The sequence below is a fragment of the Podarcis erhardii genome (genome assembly GCF_964252035.2).
Source record: "Podarcis erhardii genome assembly, chromosome: 8".
Taxonomy (NCBI): Eukaryota; Metazoa; Chordata; class Lepidosauria; order Squamata; family Lacertidae; genus Podarcis; species Podarcis erhardii.
Genome location: NC_138499.1, coordinates 911,824 through 931,707, shown reverse-complemented (window position 1 = coordinate 931,707; position 19,884 = coordinate 911,824). Strand labels below are relative to the sequence as shown.

The 19,884-nt window shown below is 52.8% G+C and overlaps 2 protein-coding genes across 3 annotated transcripts in view; one reads left to right on the top strand and one right to left on the bottom strand.

The window, feature by feature from the left end:
• Nucleotides 1-19,884, top strand: part of BOP1 (BOP1 ribosomal biogenesis factor) — a 66,003-nt gene that overhangs the window by 40,861 nt on the left and 5,258 nt on the right. Inside the window, exons 4-6 of the mRNA XM_081874230.1 lie at nucleotides 17,302-17,456; nucleotides 17,772-17,889; nucleotides 17,984-18,085. Coding sequence (XP_081730356.1) covers nucleotides 17,302-17,456; nucleotides 17,772-17,889; nucleotides 17,984-18,085 — 375 coding nt within the window. The remainder of the gene's footprint in view (nucleotides 1-17,301; nucleotides 17,457-17,771; nucleotides 17,890-17,983; nucleotides 18,086-19,884) is intronic.
• SCX (scleraxis bHLH transcription factor) lies at nucleotides 498-12,888 on the bottom strand. 2 transcript variants are annotated; one of them, XM_081873217.1, is made up of 3 exons: nucleotides 11,165-12,888; nucleotides 7,570-7,643; nucleotides 531-654 (listed from the first exon to the last, which is right to left on the bottom strand). In XM_081873217.1, exons 1-2 carry the CDS (start codon nucleotides 11,693-11,695, stop codon nucleotides 7,596-7,598), a joined length of 579 nt encoding a protein of 192 aa, XP_081729343.1. In that variant the 5' UTR covers nucleotides 11,696-12,888; the 3' UTR covers nucleotides 531-654; nucleotides 7,570-7,595. The 2 variants fall into 2 exon arrangements, with proteins under 2 accessions (XP_081729344.1, XP_081729343.1); XM_081873218.1 differs by lacking the exon at nucleotides 7,570-7,643 and having other exon boundaries at nucleotides 498-654.

The window sequence follows — 19,884 nt, the reverse complement described above, 5'->3', positions numbered from 1 at the left end:
CGGTCAGTACGACATAGTCTTCTCTCACTATACAAGCAAGTTGGATTTATATTATTATCAATGACATGAAACTCCAGCATGTATTGATTGTAATCCCACCCGAGGTTCTGAGAACAGGATGACCCATAACTATGGATTTGAAGGCAAGTCCAGGGGTTGCGCTGCGGTCATTCTTCTTGCCTTCCTCCTCCTCCCTATAGCGGGATTCAGATCCGTGGGGATTGTTCTGCCTTGTGCAAGTCCATGTCCTTCCGCTTGCTGGTCAGGAAAGCCCCCCCCTCCAGTTGCCCCAGTGGCCGCGCCAAGGGTCCCCGGCTCACTCGCCTCCCAGCACTGCAGAGCAGAGTCTGAATTCAGAGTCCTGCTTTCCTTTGCAGATGGAAGCCTGCTTTTCTTGCTTGCAGAGCCAGGCCTAGAGGGTGCTCAGTCTCTCCCCAGGGTGGGCTGCCCTAAGTTCATCTTGGGTAGAACCACAGGGCTCCCAGTGGCGGCAGCAGCAGCAGCAGCAGCCAGGCACAGGCCGGAAGATTCTGTCTTTGTTTTGCGTGTGTGGCTTTTCCATCTTTCCCCTCGTAATCTCCTCCTCCTCCTCCTCCTTCCTGAATCCATAATCATTTAACTCCGAATCGCCGACTTCCTGTCTCGGTCTTTGCTCTGCAGAGGGCCAGAGTTGGAAAAGAAGAGAGTTAGACAAACACACCTGGGACCGCAAGCTGCAAGTGTGGCTGTTCCAAAGCTCCAGAGAGCAGCCAGGTGCACAAGGGATTTTGCTCATTATTTCTCTCTTTATTAAAAATATTTATAACCTGCCCCTCGATCTGCGCAGATTTCAGGACTAGTTCTGGAGCATGAAATAGCGAACAATGCAACAACCAACTATAAAACACATCATCAAAGACAAATAGCTTCATCTGAAACAGAAGAGCATGCTAAACAATCGCCAATTAAATTTTTTTTAATACCTGGGAAAATAAGTTTTAACCTGGCACCGAGATGGTAACAATGTTTGCGCCTTTCTCACTGCGAAGGGCACCGTTTCACAGATGGGCACCATTCTCCCAGCTATACCAGTCCCCATGATGGATCACAAGTTTTTCTTTAGCAAACCCTCCAGGCTGATATAGGAAGAGGCGCTGGTTCAGGTATTTGGGCCTCAGCAGCTTGAATGGGGCTCGGAACCAAACAGGCAGTCAATGTCATTTGTTCAGAGCCGGTGCCACATGGTTCCGTATGGTCCATCCTGCTTTTCACTTGTTTCTACCCAGCGAGAGGCTGGGCCAAAACTCATTTGTACCAGGGCCATTTTCTAGCCCTGCAATCCCCCCCCCCCCCGCTTCCCATGGGGGTTCTCTGTACCTCCCTCCACACATACCCCAAATCACTGGCCGTTTCCCCCATGTAGCCTCTGCTGCTATTATACTATTACTTCGTTTAACAAAATTTATATACTGTTTGATCGTAAAAACAACAACTTTATAAAATAAAATGTTAAAAATACATCCAAGATCTTGGTCATCACAACCACAGTTACTTCATGTTTTCCAGTGATGCCAGCTCACAACGCAGCATCTGTGGATGCTGAAACCTGGCTTCCTGATGCAAAATTTCATCTTCCATTCCCCTCCATCCTTCTGCAGCTAAAACAGAGGAGCCCTTTTTCCATCAGTGGGATCTGTTTCTGTTGCTGCGTACAGATCACAGGAGGGCTCGTTTGGTCTGAATAGATCACAACACTACGGCAAGAAATGTACAAGGCAAGACTAGCTTTAGACTCTGAGTAGACCCAGTGCCCGGAGAAGCAGGTCCCTTCTACACAGAGCACGTGTTATCTCTTGCGAGATTCCCCCAGAGTTGCTTGGGGTCGCCTGCCGAGCAGCCCATTGTGGCAACCCCCCCCCCAACGCTGGGCAGAGTGGGGGGTTCCTTGGGCTGTGGGAGTGCTGTGAGTCAGGCCTCTGCTTCTCAAGGAGCTGCCCTCGCTGGCTGCCTGGTGCCTCTCCCCAGCACCGCACGCTGCACCCCGACATGGCTTCCTGGCTGCCACAGCCACCCGTAACAGGCAACCTCATCCTTTGTTAAAGGGGAGGAGGGGGGAGCGCAGAAATGGTAAAATTAAATTTCCCAGATGTTCAGGCCCCAGGAGCTCTCTTGCTGTCTGGAGAGGAAATGGGGATTCGGAAAATCCCGCCTCATATTTTTTCCCCTATCACCTTGCCTTTCCGCTGCCATTAAGTTAAGCAGGAACAGTAAATTAAGGGGATTGCAAAGCAGGCCCATCTTTGGGGGAGGAGGAGGGCAGGAAAGGCCCCTCCAAGCTGCGGCCTTGCCCCAAGCAGAGAGCAGCACAGCCGGCCTCCAGGTCCCGTCCCCCCTTCTTGCCACTGGAAGAAAGGGTGGCAGAGGACAGAAGGACCCTGGAGTAGCTTCTCCTGCCTTTTAACTGGCTAGGTGATGCTTGCTTCAGGCCCCCCCCCAATATGTGCTGTGCTCTGGATGGAGCTTAAGAAGGAATGGATTGGGGGGGGGGCAGTGCTGTAGCACTCTTAGGTCACAGGGGGTCTTCTAATGAACTAGCATTCATCTGCAAAAGTTTGTAAGCACAAGTAAAAAGGTGGTCACCAAATCATCCCATAATATTTTGCTAGGGGGTGGGAGGTGCAAATAGGACTCCTTTACCCAGCATTAAGCAGCAGTGCCCCCTATCTCTCTCCTGATCCACCTTGAGTTTATGTGGACTAGGAAGCCACTGGGTCCACAGGCCACGTCACCATGGAGAGCTAGCACAACGCAGAAGGCCCCTTGTGTGTGATGTTCACCTTGGGTTCCAGATGGGGAAGGTGGCTCTTAAAATCACATCCCTGGTCACCTTCACCGTGGCGTAGCAGCCTTTGCTCATGCTTTTAACGTCTGGCTTTCCACAGTGAGCTCCTGAGCTTCATCTAACCTCCAGGAGAGGTTCTGGCTTTGGACGAGGTGGGAAGGTTTTTGCTGAGTGCTTCAAGCAAGCAACTGCTGCCTGTTGCACAATTTCTCCCTTTCTGCATCATATTAGTCAAGCTTTGCTTTTTCTATTATCACTAACATGAGTGAGAATTCCCACGTGGCACTTTCCCTGTTTCTCAGAGTGGCCTCCTGGGAGTGGAGCTCAAGGAATTGGCTCCCTGGTGGCTCCAGTCACACCTGAATTTGAAGAGGCGGAGAAAAAGCTCTTTTATATCTTAAGGAAGCTTGCTGCTTATTCTGTCCCTGCTTTTCACGTCTTCTTCTTTTAATATATTTTTATTAAAGATTTCTTGGTTTGCAAAATATGTGCAATGTCTCTTTCAAGTTACATTTTTGGAGACATTAGCGTTACATAGGAACCTGCTTTTCACTTCTGACCTGGACTTTTCTTGCAGCTCCCACTCAGCCTGGGGGGGGGGCAGCACTGTCTTGCTGTTTCTCTCCCCCCTCCTTCCCCCCTTCCCTGTCCTGAATGCCTGACCCCCATAGACCTCAGGAGGTGCGGCTGCCTCTATAGCTTTTGAGTCCACTTAGCCCCCTGCTGAGCTGGGACTTCAAAGTGGCAGCCTTTTCCTGCTCTTAAAGAAACAGCTGCTGGGGGGCGGGGGGGGGGTGTTACAGTGCAGTTCTTTGCTGGGGGAGTCCTCAGCAAGCCAACTGTGCTTGCTTCCATTGACTTTACCAGTGTTGAAGCAATGATTCTTCAACATCAACTCCGTTGGACTGGTCATGTTGTGTGGATGCCTGATGATCGTCTTCCATAGCAACTACTCTATTCCGAACTTAAAAATGGAAAGCATTGTTTGTTTGTTTATTTATTTATTTATTTATTTATACCCTGCCCATCTGGCTGGGCTTCCCCAGCCACTCTGGGTGGCTTCCAAAAAAAACAATAAAATACTGTAATACACCAGCGTAATGCTGGTGGTCAACAGAAGGGGTTTAAAGAGTGTCTCAAGGCAAATCTGAAAAAATGTAGTATAAACACTGACAACTGGGAAACACTAGCCTGCGAGCGCTCCAGTTGGAGAACAGCCTTTACCAAAGGTTTCATGGACTTTGAAGGCACTCAAACTCAGGCCGCAAGGGAGAAAGGTGCTAAGAGGAAGCCACGCTTGGCAAATCCACACCGTGATCAACTCCCACCTGGAAACCTATGTCTCCACTGTGGAAGGATGTGTGGATCCAGAACTGGCCTTCACAGTCACTTAAGGACTCACTGTTAAAACCGTGCTTATGGAAGACAATCTTACTCGGCTACGAGGGATCGCCAGAGAGAAAGAGACTCTTCCTGTCCCTCAGCCTCATCTCAGGGAACCAGGGACAGCCAAAAGGCATTCAAGGCGTCTTGTCCTGCTACAACCCACAAACTGCTCTTTGCATTCCAAGAAGCCCAAATACCTTATCTCTCCCCGACACCCGAAGCTCCTTTATTGTTGCAGAGAGATGCTAGAACATGTTGTGGCTCAAAAAAGGCAAAGGTCAGATCAGGTGGCAAGGAAAAAGCAGCCCAGTTTAATTGCTTTGAAGGCTGTGCTTGCACTTTTTGCTGCTGAAAAGTGCCTCACAGAGTACTGCTCGCACGATGGCTTTGGGGGCCAGTTCTTTCTGCTTTGCATTTTGCTGATTTGTAAAAATCTGTGGTCTCCCCAAGGGGCATGGCTACCGTAATTGGGTGGCATAAAAATACAAATAAAAAACCTGTTTGTATCTCTGAAATGAGGGGCAACATGGCATAACAGCGTTGTGTTGACACCAATCTCCCCACCACCCGACTATCTCTGTTAACTTGGGACAACAACTTCAAAAGCAGTCGTGCCAGTTTGCTGGGGAGAACCCAGCCCCTCTACTAAGAAAAAACCCCAAAACCACAACACGATTTGAAATGGCAAGAGACATGTACAGGTGCCCCTCATGCTTGATGCAGGTGCCACATTTTGCATGTGTGGCCAGTACAAAAACACCTCACATTTTTGCTCCTGCCAGCGAGCAGTGCCTCAGCGCGTTTATCAAACGTTTTGAAAGGATGCTTCAAAATGGCGACCCACGCCATTACAGTTTGCTCTGCTTCATTGCCTTATTGATGAACGTGACGTTACTTGAGTGCAGCTAAATAGACCTAGCCGCAGCCTTCAATTTAGCAATCCATTCCCAGTAACACATGCAGCCCCCAGCCCCCGCCACCCCTCTCTCAGAGCCTTCCACCCTCTGCTTTCCATGGATCAGGTCAGCCAATTGGTGGGAGGTTCAGGGTGGACAAGACTCCTTCACATGGTGCAATAGTTCACCTCCTCCTTGGGGACTGGTTTATAAGCCTTCCTAGGCATGGCAACTGGCACTGAAGGCCCAGGGCATGCACTTTAGAAACAAACAAACAAACAAACAAACAAACAAACTGCTCTTAAAAACCCTCTGGCCACTGTGGGGAACAGGATGCTGGACCACGTACACCTGTGGTCCGCTTCTGCATTGATGCATGTTGGGGCAAGTGGCAGCTGCCACAGCCAGTGAAAGAGGTGGCGGTCTTCTAAAATCACTGGTAGCTGCCAGCTGTGTTTCTTCACAGCAGGAGAGCAGCTCTATGTGAAGGGGGGGGGAGTGGCGTAGGGACGTGTACATGACAAGTTCCATTCCTAGTGTATCGGCCTGCACTTCCTCTCCGTCAGTCGTCCCTAGTTGGCATGATGGGAGAGGCAGCAGCAATGGTGGGCTGGAAGGTGGAGCCCTGGAGATCAGGTCAAAGGGCAGTTTGCCCCAGGAAAGTATTGAAAAGGCTGGACTGCATAGGGGACACAAGTTGAAGGAGCCAGTGGGACAAAGGAGAGGGCTTGGCCCTTCTTTGGACCAGCCTCTATAAGTCTTGGCTCCTGTGAGTGCCCCTGACACACTTCTAACTTGCTCTTTTCCCTTCCTTCCTGGTGGGTGAGAAACTGGAGCTCGGTGGTACAGCACCATGTATGGAGAAGGCGCCAGGTTTGAAACCTTACAGGCATCTCCAGGTAAAAAGGTTAGATAGGAGGTGATGGAGAAGGGAGCCCTACCACCCCCTCCAGACCCTGAGAAGCCACTGCCAACTAGAGTGGACCATACTGGGCCAGGCAGGCAGTGAGTTTCAGGCGGCTGCTGCTTCTGTTCCACAAAGCAGAGACACCAAAATGGACACCAAATGGATGTCTTCGCATCCATCTTCTCAACTAGCAGCCGCCATCTCCACCCACGCTCAGGGCAGCAAGAAAGCAATTCAGTGGGATTAAGAAACCGCTCCTTCACTTTTCTCTCCATGCAAAGAAGAAGAAAGAGGGCAGCACTCTTTGACTTAGGGAGACGGGAGACACTGCCACAGATTAGGCTACTCTTCCCCGTTGTTTCTGTGCTGCTACCTTTAACCGTTCAGGCATCCCCAGTGAAAAACAGGCGACTTGCTGGGTCGGACATTGGCAGATCTTACAGGAATATGGCAGTATCAACAATGTCAGCAGTACAATGCCCATAAGAGTACAAATTGAGGGCATTCTCTCCACTTTTGCTTCCTCTGCATAGCATTTGAGCATCCCTACAGCAGGGAGAATCAACAGCCTTCCTCCCAGGCTCCTTCTCAGCATTTCCCTTCTTCCACATCATTAATTGCAAATAAATTACACTCAACCTCTGCACTACTCCTTAGGGACATTCCTCAATTCTCCCAGCTTTTTTGTTTGTTTTTGTTTTTAAATTGAGGGGGAGTATTTTCAGAATCCTATCATTGTTTGTTTATTTCAGATTGAATAAATTGGTAAGCTAAGAAATGCCACTCGGTCTCTTTTTAGAAGAGTGGAGAAATGAGTTCTTGCACCGCTATAACTAGGCTGTTACGATGGGGCAATCCTGTGTTTAGCAGATCAATTGATAATAGTAGAAGGAGGTTTGCTCTGCGCTGGAAATGTTTGGCAAAGTATTAAGGCAAAAGCCAGTGGGGTGCTGGAGATGGTCACTTTTCTGACCTGTATCTCCCCCTCTATTGTTCAGGGTGGAACTTCCTCTGCCATGACCTTTTGAAGTCCCCCTGCCTCACAGATAAGTTTACAGATTTAGTTTCTGTTGCAAATCTCCCTTTTCACGCTGCTGAAACTCAAGAAGGTGCCTTTCCCCAGCTTCCTCCAGAGTTCCTTGACGGAGTCTGGAGGCCTCTCTGTTCCCATGTGCCACATGCATGCCCACCTATCCAACATGCTGCTCCCCCGGAATGTCAAGAGCGTTCTTCCGCCAACACCCCCATGAAAGCAAGTTGTTCCTTGCTTTTTCTTCCCCTTGTTCTACATTGCTTTATGTGGGGATCTGCACATAGGCTGGAGTGGGCTGAGCTTTTTGGAACAGCTTTGAGGCTGCTGCTCTGCGCTTTCTGCCCCAAGAAGCCTTAAGAATTTGGCTGCTAGGAAGCTGTGCCCCTGCCCGCACCACATGCTCAAATCCCCTTAGCTTGGGCATTTTGAACTCTCAGCTTTGGGTTCGTGGGGTGTAGGAATTTGCTCATTCTGAAATGCGGAAGCCAAGAGCTCATCAAATAGACCAATAAGTAGATTTACGCACCTTTTAAATTTGCGTGATAACGGGTCTCAGAGGCACAATCTTCTCTCAACAATTTCAGCCCAAAGACAGCAACTCTGAGAGTGAAAGCAATTTGGAAATTACACTGCGAATTCAGGGCTATACCACTTTTTTAAAAAACAGCTTGCTTTTTAAGCAGTGTGTTCTCTGTCAGTGCCCCACAAATAGCAAAGATGTTTGCTTTGCAGTGTCCTAAATCTTCCTTCCTTCCTTCCTTCCTTCCTTCCTTCCTTCCTTCCTTCACACCACTTAGATCAGTTGGGGGATCTGTTTATGACACACCATTTCAGTTAGGACGAACTTGGCTGGAATGTGGCAGTTGCCAAGCCTTGTGCCCTAGACAGCTGAGGGTATGCGAGACGAGGGGGTCAAAGGAGCAGAGGTCCCAGCTGGCATAGCAGCCAGCCTGCCTTTCCCCCTCAGCCCCTGTCATTCTTGCTCATGCTGCTTTGCTCAGCAGCTTAAGGGATCTGAGCCTCACCCTTCTATGCACCAGCTTCCTTGCATATCCTATGTATGGTCTTCACAGCAAAGTCACACTTGTCAACCGCCCTTCCTTTTCTGCCCCTCATGGGCTGAGAGTTTGCAGAAAGGAGACCTTCCCCCCTTGCGTTGTCTTTCTGGGAGGGTGAAGGTGGAACGGACCGTCCAGGGGATGCCTGTGGTTCTACCCAGCGCTGCTGGAGTCTGATATCTAGGTGGATGGAGCCGTCTTGGCACTTGGGGCTCCTTGGACTCCCTGCCTCTTTTACTCGGATAGGAAAACAAAGGCTGTGTGGGGCGCTTTGTCTACACTCGCACACAAGCCCAGAACTTTCCCCTTTTCTTGGAGACTGTTGCAGATGTACAGCACCTTAGTCAGTTGGTTCCTCTCTGTAAACAAAGGGCTGAGGTGAAGCAGCCTGAACTGCCAGGACTGGATTTTTATCCTTTTTCCTCTTCCCACATTTTCCCATATGCCATAAACGTCTTTATTTACTGAGTATTTAAGAGCTTCATCACACCTTAACTGCAGCTGAGGTTTTGTAACTGGGTGCAAGAAGAGGCCAGAGTGGTGTGTCTAACCAAGAGAGATTTGGGGACGGGAAGGAGGTTACTTTCGGGGATGCTTCCAAATGCATTGCAGTGCGTGGTCTGCCCTCTCCTGCCGGGGCTGGAAGTAGCAAATGCACAGGGTGACCTCGCTGCCACAGGGGGCTTTGCTTAGCCCCCAGCCCTCTAACTGGTATGCTCACAGGCAAGCCATACTGGTGGCCACTCTCTGGATTTGGTCCCCAGCACCTGATGCCTCCAGCCTGTCAGCCGTGGGTAGCCTCCCTCTTAAAACAACGGCCACGCCAGTAGCTGTTCGCAAGGAACTCTGCGGGTCACTATTTGTTAGTCCTGAACCTGCTTCTAGCCAATTTCATTTGATGATCCTGACTGCTAAGGTGTCACTTCTCTTTCTGCGTTGCCAGTGGCTTCATCAGTTTCCACTCCCCATGTTACCTACTTCCCCCTCTCCACCCCACACAATGCACAAAACAGCTACAAGGTGAAGGCTTCATCAGCGCTTATTATTATTATTATTATTATTATTATTATTAATGGCCCATGCCAACAACCAGGTTGTTTTGCTGGCCCATTTTCTGCCTTCTCTCTGCAGAGTTTCCAAATGTGGACACACTGCGTTTCCTAACAACTTCCATTATGCAATTAGTGTGAGTAAGGAATTTCTTTCTTTCTTTCTTTCTTTCTTTCTTTCTTTCTTTCTCTCTTTCTCTCTTTCTCTCTTTCTCTCTTTCTCTCTTTCTCTCTTTCTCTCCCTCCCTCCCTCCCTCCCTCCCTCCCTCCCAAGATTTCAGACTAAAATGCAGCCAGTTCCCAGTAGCTTGGAAGTCCAAACCAATAATCTGATAAAATATATTAACCACAGGTTTCAAATGTGGGGTTTTAAAACTAGAACCATCATCTTCTAAGGGGGTCAACAGCACAAAAAGATTGCTAGGTGATTTTCCACGTTATTTGCTTTCATGCTAGCTGAAAGGATATTCCTTGTTAAAACACAGTCAAAATAGTCCTTTCTGCTGGAGTATGTTAAAACTCCCTTTTGGATTAATTTTTTCCTGTTGTTCAAATGGAAATTGCTGGGGTACTTGTTAAACTAACCTGCTTAATAAGAGACCAACGTACAGCTGTTGCATATCCAATGGATATGTTTTTCTGGGGGGTGGGGAGTAGGATTTGTGGGGGGGGTGGTGACCCTCTGCATTCTGGAAAGGACCATTGTTCTGGTTTTTTCCCTTACTATCCTAATTTTATTTTTACAACAGCCCTCCGAGACAGTTGAGACTGAAAGCAGCTTACCTCAGGATCCGTATTACACTTCAGGGCTGAATAAAGATCAGAATGGGACGAGGTGGAGGTGTCTCAACCTCCCAACCTAAACTTTTTTGGGGGTGAGGATATATCTCCTTCTAAGCAGGGAATAGTGCTCATGGCGGAACAGGCTGCAAACCCAGCCACTGCGTAAGAAGACAAAAGTAAGCTTACAGCTACACTAAGGGGGGCTGGTTTCTCCTCTACAGAGAGAATCCCGCCCCCCCTTTGGTTTATGAGAGGAGCAGTACAGAGGCTGAGGGGCAAAGATGGTGAGGGATCTCTCAGGAGGGCGAGGTGAGCTGTGCTTGCTGCCCATAACTTGGCTGGGTTGAAGTAGAGGAGGAATCTCAAGCAGCCCAAACCACCATGCCTGGGGCTAAGGTTGGGAAGGGGGCCGGCAAGGTGGTTGCTCACTGGGGAGAGAAAAGCTCAGGAGATGAATGTGGGAAGCGATGGGTGGACAGGCAGTGACTTAAAATCCTTCCTTCCTTCCTTCCTTCCTTCCTTCCTTCCTTCCTTCCTTCCTTCCTTCCTTCCTTGGAAGCCCCTTCTAGCTCTTCATCTTGGGCATTTCCCCCAGACTGAAGAAGTGGCAGTGAAACTGGTGGTTTGGGTGATAGCTGAGAATTGGTGCAGGACAGCAGAGTTGCCATTGCTCAGGGCTGGGGCGTGGGGTATTCCTTCTCTCTACCCCAGACTCACCAAGGAGCTCAAGCCACTCATTCTCTGGACGGAGACATTTTTACCCAACCCTCTCAAGCACTGCGGTGAAGTAGGTGTTGCCTCGGACAGATGCCCCTCAGAAAGCCACACACACACACACGGTGCTGGCTTGCCATTTGTGATGTGCAAACCAAGTGTGACCTCAGGGTCTTGGTGAGGGTGTGTGTTCTCTGGGCCCCTTCGCCAACACCTCTGGCTTCTCCCTGGTCTCCTGAGCTGCCCTGTTTCCCCTGCTTTCTCCTTGCACTTATCAGCTCCCCTCCCAGTCCTTTTCAAGCACCATCTCTCTTGGGCCTGCTTATGAGAGAAGTTCAATAATTCCCTCTGGAAGTGAAGTCTCCCAGAACCCTGCGGCACATGGAGGAGTTTATCCACTTTGATGGCAGTGCTGACTGTTCCTTCCCGCATCCCAGAATCTTCTTAACCGGCCGTTTCTTTGCGCTCCTTCCACCCCCTCCGCACCCCCTGCAAGCCAGCAGAGCCCAGGACTTACCATCTTCCTCTGGTTGCTGAGGCAGAAAGTGCAGATCTGTTTGGGCTGGGAGTTTTCGCTCTCCCTCATGGGGGGACTGCTGCTGCTGCTGCTGCTGCTGTGGTGGAAGAAGGCTGGCGTGGTGTGGCACGGCTGCCCATCTCCACACGCATCCCCCACCAGGAGGACGTTGCCCAGGTGTGAGATGTAGCTGGAGGCCAGGCGGAGCGTCTCGATCTTGGAGAGCTTCCTGTCGGCCGGCTCGGTGGGGATGAGTGTCCTCAGGGCGGTGAAGGCCGTGTTGACGCTGTTGGTGCGGTCCCGCTCCCGTGCGTTGGCCGTGTGGCGCTGCCGGGGCTCCCTGTTGATCCGGCTTGCCTTCTTGCTGCGGCGCTTGCTGCTCTTGAGTCCGTACCCGCCAGCGTCCAGGTGGTAGGGCTTGTCCTCTGACCCCGAGCTCTCGCTCCCATCCTCCTCGTCCTCTGAGAGCATGCTGATGTCCGGGTAGAGGAAGCGGCTGGGGGCCGAGCGCAGCATGGCAAAGGAGGACATGGCCAGGAGGTCGGTGAGAAGAGAGTTGGGGGGACGGGGGGGGGGCTTCCTCCTTGTGGACCTGCTGCCCTGTTACCTCTGCTCTCTCATCCTTTCGTAGTTCTGCGCAGTGCAAGGAAGAGGTGGGCAGGCAGCTCCCAGAAACTCCTTCCCCCTGACGCCTTGCCGGTGGTTCTCATCCACTTTCTCTGGCTGGCCCTCCTAGCTGAGAAGGAGTTAAGCTCCGTGGTCACACACTGCGCAGCTGGTGTCTCCTCTTTGCACACGTGTGTGTGCGTGCTTGCATGCGCTTAAAGCTACTTTTGGAGTGTGGCAGGAGCCAGAGAGCATTTTATAGCACCAGTGAGTGGTCTGTCAGACAAGCCCCTCCTTCCCCTCTCCTCCTCTTGCTCTGCTTGCAGCAGTTTCACGCCTACCTGAGCATTCCTTCTTTTTCCGTTTTGGGATGGAGGAGGGGTTGTCAGCTGGTGGCCGGAGGCTGTGGGGAGAAGGGGAGCCCTGTGTGGGCTTCACCTGTTGCTGCCTCCAGGACCCCAGACTCCCAGCCTGGCAGATGTGCTTGTGGGGTGGAGACCACAGAGGTCTTTGTCCATAAAAATTCTTCCGCTGCTATCGTTCGCTCAGACTAGAGTAGCTTGGAGACGTCTAGCCCTGCACAGCGTATTATTTGAAAGGATGGGGTGTGAAGTGCATGGTGACTGCTCTCTTGTCTTGAAAGGATGGGGTTTGGGATTGGGGGGAGGGGGCAAATGTCTCCATTTGGTTGCTCAGAAGCTGCCACCCGCCCAAGAGAGCAAATGCTGGAGCAGAGGTGGAAGATGAAGGGGAGCCACGCTGGACCCCCTGGCAACGGGCGTTCCCCCCCCCCCTCGGAAGAAAGCCCACTTGGGGACGAAGCTGAGCCAGTTTGGAAATTAGTCATTCCTGGAGAGAAGTGAAGAACAAAGAGCACTCCAGTCTCTCTTCCCTAGTCACTTCCCACCAAGCAGAACCAAATCGATCCTGCTGCTAATGGAGCACAGCAGGAAGGAGTAGCCCTCCTGCTTCCATCAGGTCTGCTCTGGAGAAGGAGCAGCCGCAGAGGCAGCTGCCTCTCCCCTTTCTCGCTGGGATGCCTGCCTTTTCAGAGCCCCTCAGGACCCACGGAGCAGCACTTGCCTTTCCCCCTTATGAGAGCATCCATTCCTTTATCTCCTCCAACCGCACTCCTAATGCCTGATACCCTAAGCCAGGCTTTCCCAAACTTGGGTCTCCGGCTGTTTTGGGGCTACAGCTCCCATCGTCCCTGACCACTGGTCCTGCCAGCTAAGGATGATGGGAGTTGTAGTCCAGAAACAGCCGGAGACCCAAGTTTGGGAAAGCCTGCCCAAAGCTAAGGCAAGGAGCCCGCTGCTCCTTCCTTTTGCCTTTGTGGCCCCACCCTGAGCTTTCTCTCCTGTGGCGCTTACACATACAGATGGTGCCTTGGAATGAGCTGAACTATTTGTTCCATATATAGCCCAATATTGCCTGGCTCTGACTGGCAGCATGTCTCTTTCAGCAAAAGGCCTTTGCCAGCACCTGCCCTCTGGAGATACCAGGGCTTTTGAGCCGGGGACTTTCTGCCACTCAGCTACATACTCAATAGTTTTTCTCCCAAATGGGTGGAGGCAGAGTAAATAAAGCCTTCACTGAGGTGCAGAGCAATTGGGCGCCTCCTGGCTGTTTCTCTGCAGAAACTCAGAAGCCAGGAGATTTGGGGATGGGGGATAAATGCACAAGAAGAGACTAGGATGCCAGGCTGACTTTTCTCCCTTGCCTAGCTGGCTAGACACCCCCAGGATTTGGCCTCCCTCCCACAGCCTAGAGGATAACCAACTTAGCACATAAAAAATAGCCTTTTTCATAAGCGGGTGGCCAGTAGGAGTAGTCTGGAATAACCAGGTTTGATATTCCTCCTCTTCTGCCTGCGTGCTCGGTGGAAGAGGACGACCATCCCAGATAGCTGCGCTCCCCTGCTAGAACCTCCAAAGAAGCAGCAAGGCTCTTCTCAACCCTCCTTCTCCCAGATCAGCCCTTTCATGGGAATGCAGAGCACAGGGTAACTGCCTGGGGGGTTGTTGGGGGGGTGGAGCCTAGTGAGCAGGTTGCCCTCCTTGCCATGCATTCACACTCCCACTTCCTTCCCAAGAAGATGAAGAAACCTGGGTCTCCATAAAGGAGGGGAGAGCTCTGAGCAGTCCGGTGTGTGGAGGGGGCACCCCTTCCTCTTCCCTCTCCACCCCCCAGTTCCACATCCTTCCACTGCCTTTCCCCCTGCCCCTCTCTTCTCCCCCTTCCCCCTTCCTCCACGTGGACCAGCTATTTTCAAGAAAGTGCTACTGGGAAAAGAATCCTTTCCCTTGCCAGGAATGCACACCGAGGAATGCCTGGGCTGTTCCAAGAGCAACTTCCAGACGTGTGGCTGAGTGACGGCAGCTCCTTGCGGAGTGGGGGGAGGACTATGGCGGGGGGGGGGGGGGGGGAGTAGAGGGCTGCAGCCTCCTTTGTGAGTAAGCGCTCCGGCTGATGTGTTAACTACACGGGAGGCGGGAGGGAGGGGATGGATGGATGGCTACTGGCTGCTTCCACAGAGGAGGGGAAAAACTCCCCTGGAGCAGCTCTTGGCTGCTGCCCTCCCGCCTTGGCTGCCTCTTGAAATCCAAGCGAGGAGGAAGGGGGTGTTGATCTTCTTGCCCTGACCTTTGTGGTGGCAACAGCAGCAGATTCACCAGGCACCCCCAGCCCCTCTCCAGCTTGACCTCTTCCCCAGTTCAAAAGAAAAGGCTCAAAATTCTGCAGCAAGAGGATTCTTCCCACCCCGCCATTGTGTTTCTGAGGACTTTGCAAGAGAAGCTTGAAGCCCTTCAGGCACACAGCATTGGCAAACCCGCGGGGGACCGAAGCTTGCTTTTACCAAAACTTAAATAAGTGGGAGCTGAGACCTGAGGTTGACACCAGAGCAGGATGCTGCTCTGGCCAGTTATTTCCCTCTTGGTGTGGGTGCTTGGAACCTTCTTTGGAGGGGCGCTTTCCAGTGATTCCACGCCAAAGGCAACTGGTAGGCAGAAAATATGTACCTGGCAGCCTGCTAGCCAAGGAGGAATGCAGGGGGTGGCATTGGGGTGGATGAACTGTTTCTTCCTTGCAAGGCCTTCTGCAATCCAGGAGTGCGGCTGGGATCACCAGCCAGTGTTGTCGCTAAGGCAGAGGCACCCCAGGCACTTCTCCCTGGCCCAGTGCTCTTTGCATGTGCAGCCTGGTCATGCCGGGGGAATGCCTTGGAAGGGAGTCAGCTGGACGTCCTTGGAGCTGGCCTCCTCCTCCTCCTCCTCCTCCTCCTCCCCAGGCCCAGCCATACCTTCCCGGCTGGAAAATTCCTGGCAGGACCCTAGAAAGGGAGACCAGGGGTGCTGAGTGGATAGACCAGGGGAGCTCCTCTCTCTCTCTCTCTCTCTCTCTCTCTCTCTCTCTCTCTCTCTTCCGGGGCCCTTAACCACCCACTTCCACCACCGTCACCCCAGCCACTTGTTGCTTCCTGTGTGCGCGCTTATGGGAACCAGATGGTGCAGCCTCTGAGCATGCAAGGGCAGAGGTCACATTCACACCTCCCTCCCAGACAGCCTGTAATTGGGAGGAGGGGTCCCCTTTCTCTTGTGCGCTCTGCCCTTCAGCAAGAGGGAGAGGGGGTGCTGTGTGTGTGTGTGTGTGTGTGTGAGAGAGAGAGAGAGAGAGAGGGGGGGGGAGTGCAATGGCTGTAAGAAGTCAGACAAGGAGATCTATCTATCTATATATCTCCACCCCCTCTGGGAAGGGGTTTCTGTCTGTTTTTCTTCACTCTCCCCCATCACCACATGTGCCACCCCCATTCCCCGCAGAAGAGGATGGGTTGGGGGGTCTCCCTGGGGTGCCTTCCAGTCTCACACCCACAGGCAAAGGAGCTGCTTCTCCTGCCTCCTCTGCTCCCTCTTTCCAGAGCATGCCAAAAGTGGTAAATTCAGTTAGGTCTGCAGTGGCCTTTTGGGTTCCACTTTGGTGAAATGTTCTGGATGGAGCTGAGGAGCCCACGAACGAAGGGCTGTGACACCTCCAACCTCGGGGGGGGGGAGCTTTAGATCTCTGCAAGTGCCTGTGCCTTAAACCAAACCTTGGGCACATTGCATTCTGGGACACATGGTCTGCCTTGACGTGCTTCTCCAGATGTGTTTCCAGCGGTGTCCTTTGGCAAGTCCGGATGCTACAGGTGCACATGCTCCCAGTGGTGATGGTGGTTTTGCCACCTAAAGGTGGCAATCTAATCAGCATGTGGGGGGGGGGTGTAGACTGAGTTCTGCTTTCCCAGCCGGGGGCCAATCCAGCGAAGATGGAATCACAGCAGATGCAGAGCTGGCCGAGGCCAGAGCTGGGGGCTGCCAGTCCTGCGAGTGCTGGAAAGTGTGAGGCTCCCTCGTCTGCGCACGGCTGCTGACCACCCCCACCCCCTCTGTACTTTAACAAGTTTCTGAAGGGCGCCCATAAATCCCCAGCTCTGCCTTTAATGAGCTGCTTGCCGCGCTCGGTGGTGGCGCCCCGGCCGTGGTTCCAATCATGGAGCCATTAGAGGCAGCAGCTGAGTGTAACCCACCCAGCCCTTTTCGGGATTTGCCAGATGCCGGCCTTGATGGGCCTCCCACCTCCCCACACACACCCTGGCAGAGGAACCGAGGGGTGGCCATGCTGGAAAGAGAGGCAGAGGAGGAGGAGGAGCAAGAAGAGGATGGTTTGCCCCCTGGCGGGAGCCCTGACACCATAGGCTGCCCTGCCTGCTGGCCTGGCCCTGTTCCACTTGCCCCGGCTGGCTTGGAGGCTGCCTTGTACCAGGGCAGCCCACTTAGGCCCATGCTGCCTTTTCAAACAGGCAGCCTCTTCAGCTACAAAGAGGTCTTTGCCAGCCCCGCTCCTTGGTCCTGTTCACTGGAGAGAGAGAGGGGCTATCCAGGGATCGCATCTGGGACCTTCTGCGTACAAAGCAGGGCCTCCTGCCTGCATGCTGTCAGGAGGGAGGAGGGAAGCTGGTTGCATCTGGTGGCATTTTCATGGTTCCCTGGGAAGGTCTTCAGAAGCATCCCTCTGAGTCTGTGATACAGGCCAGGCCAACCAATTACCCTGCCCCACCTTCACCTGTGGTGGCTGCTCCTCCTCATCACTCTGACACACCTGGCTCCCTTACAAAGCCGTCCCTACCAGATGGCGCCAGCTGCAAGCCAGCAGGGTGGGTGAGGCTGCCTTCCTTGGGTGGGTGGGGAGGGAGAGGCTGTCAGCAGGCATTGTGGTTCTCTCTCTATGCTTCTGCATCCATCCTGCCTGGTTTGGTGGTGCAGAGTCAGGATTTGAGGCCAAGCCAGGGCTGGCGCTGAGCAGTCTTGGTTTCCCTTGGACACCCTGCAAGAGCCCATTCATGGGTGAGGGAGGGGAGCAGTTTTGGACATGCCAGTGTGGGATGTGTGTGCGTGATTGATGCCCTCCAGACCTTCCCCTGAACCTGAGCAGGTGCCTTCAGGCCTCCAGAGCTGGCTTTTGTCTTATCCCTCGCCCTCTTCCTCCTCCAGGACATCCGCAACACAGTGGGCAACATCCCCATGGAGTGGTACCAGGACTTCCCCCACATTGGCTATGACTTGGATGGGAAGAAGATCTACAGGCCCATCCGCACCAAGGATGAGCTGGACAAGTTTTTGGAGAAGATGGAGAGCCCTGACTACTGGTGAGAAACTGGTGAAGGATGGCAAGGGGAGGGGGGAAACACCAAGCAGTTCAGTAATGTCCTCGCATCCAAAGTGCTTCGTGTGCAGCATTATCTCACCAATCTTTGCAGCTGCCCCAGAAAGTCAGCCTGTGTCGTTACAGACAGGGCTGAGAGCAAGAAAGTGTGCCCAGCACAGGGCTAGCCTGAGACTCGGGTCCTGCCAGCAACTCAGGCCCTTATAGTTCTGCCACCTGTGCCCAACAAGGACTGGTCGGCAGGGTGGGCAGCCTGTCTGTCCCCCCCCTTTCACCCTCCCCTTTCACCCCACCCCAGGCGGACCGTCCAGGACAAGATGACAGGAGTGGACATCAAGCTATCTGATGAGCAGGTGGATCTGGTGCACCGTCTCCAGAGGGGCCAGTTTGGGGATGTAAATTTCAACCCATACGAGGTAAGGAAAGGCCTGCCGCCCAATGGCAATGAGGCTCCTCCTCTTCCCCCGCCACTCTTCAGCTCCACCCTCCTAAGCCCCGCCTCTCTTGCAGCCCGCCATCGACTTCTTCAGCAGCCAGGTGATGATCCATCCTGTGACGAACCGCCCAGCCGACAAGCGGAGCTTCATCCCCTCCCTCATTGAGAAGGAGAAGGTGAGCGGGGGGGGGGCAGGAGGGGAGGGGTCTGGGCCAGGCGTCTCCCATCAAGCACAGGGGGGGGGGCGGGGGGCAGGGGGCAGGGACAGAAGATTCAGGCAATATGAGACCTGGATCTCCAAGCGGGGCTGAAATCCTACCCAGATCTGATGAGGTGCTCTTATTAATCCCCATATGCTCCTCCCCAACTAGAGGGCCCCGCCCTGGTGGAGAGAAGGACCCCCCCCCATCAGTACACCCTGGGGGCAGCCCTGCCCCTGAGGAGCCCCATGCTGGAAGTGCCTTGAGCCACAGCGAGCATTTGGCTCTGTGCACGGAAGCCAGGCCACTGAACTGGCCACAACAGCTGCTGCTGCTGCACACCAAGATGTTGCTGGTCAAGCCTGGTCAGAAGAGACATCCACTCAGTGCAAAACCTGGGCCAAAACAAACAAGATGAATTTTAACAGGGAGAAATGTAAAGTATTGCACTTGGGCAAAAAAAATGAGAGGCACAAATACAAGATGGGTGACACCTGGCTTGAGAGCAGTACATGTGAAAAGGATCTAGGAGTCTTGGTTGACCACAAACTTGACATGAGCCAACAGTGTGACGCGGCAGCTAAAAAAGCCAATGCAATTCTGGGCTGCATCAATAGGAGTATAGCATCTAGATCAAGGGAAGTAATAGTGCCACTGTATTCTGCTCTGGTCAGACCTCACCTGGAGTACTGTGTCCAGTTCTGGGCACCACAGTTCAAGAAGGACACTGACAAACTGGAACGTGTCCAGAGGAGGGCAACCAAAATGGTCAAAGGCCTGGAAACGATGCCTTATGAAGAACGGCTAAGGGAGCTGGGCATGTTTAGCCTGGAGAAGAGGAGGTTAAGGGGTGATATGATAGCCATGTTCAAATATATAAAAGGATGTCACCTAGAGGAGGGAGAAAGGTTGTTTTCTGCTGCTCCAGAGAAGCGGACACGGAGCAATGGTTCCAAACTACAAGAAAGAAGATTCCACCTAAACATTAGGAAGAACTTCCTGACAGTAAGAGCTGTTTGACAGTGGAATTTGCTGCCAAGGAGTGTGGTGGAGTCTCCTTCTTTGGAGGTCTTTAAGCAGAGGCTTGACAACCATATGTCAGGAGTGCTCTGATGGTGTTTCCTGCTTGGCAGGGGGTTGGACTCGATGGCCCTTGTGGTCTCTTCCAACTCTCTGATTCTATGATTCTATGAACCTGAGCTCTGCATCAGCCATCTGCTCCCAGGCAGGTGGAGGCACCTGGTCCTAAACATTCACCTGGGGCAATTCTGGGTCCAGCAAGGGGCCCAGGAGGACTTGCCGGCACTGTCTGCCCCTGAAAATGCTCGCTAGCGTGCAGAGAAAGCAACATCTAGGACAGAGGTCAGCAAACTCTTTTTGGAGGGGGCCGGTTTGCCACCCCCCAGACCTTGTGGCGGGCCAGACTGCACGCGTGGCAGAGAGGGCTTCTCTCTGTCTCCCCCAGCCCCTGCCTACCTATGGTGCTGCTGGTGCAAGGCTGGGCTGGCTCCAGAGAGGTGCTGCGCTCTGCCAACTGTGGCTCCAGTGCCTGCCCTTGTGAGCGGCAGAGGCTGGCGGCAGCAGAGGGATGAGCAGCCCGAAAGGGCTGGCTGGCTCCGTAGAGGCGCTGCCCAAAATGGCACTCAGCCAGCTCAGCCCAGCCCCCTTCCTCATCTACACAGGACGGGGAGAAGCCAGGAGGAGGCTCCATGGTGTGTGAGAAGAAGAGGAGGGGAATGGTGCAGGAAAAAAATTAACAAAAAAAATTAATGAAG

What these genes read in the sequence shown, in the direction of transcription:
- SCX (XM_081873217.1), bottom strand. Translation starts at nt 11,695, where the DNA reads ATGTCCTCCTTTGCCATGCTGCGCTCGGCCCCCAGCCGCTTCCTCTAC. An exon ending in TCAGCAACCAGAGGAAGATG is followed by an intron (nt 7,644 to 11,164) that starts GTAAGTCCTGGG and finishes TTTCACTCTCAG; the next exon opens with AGTTGCTGTCTTTGGGCTGA.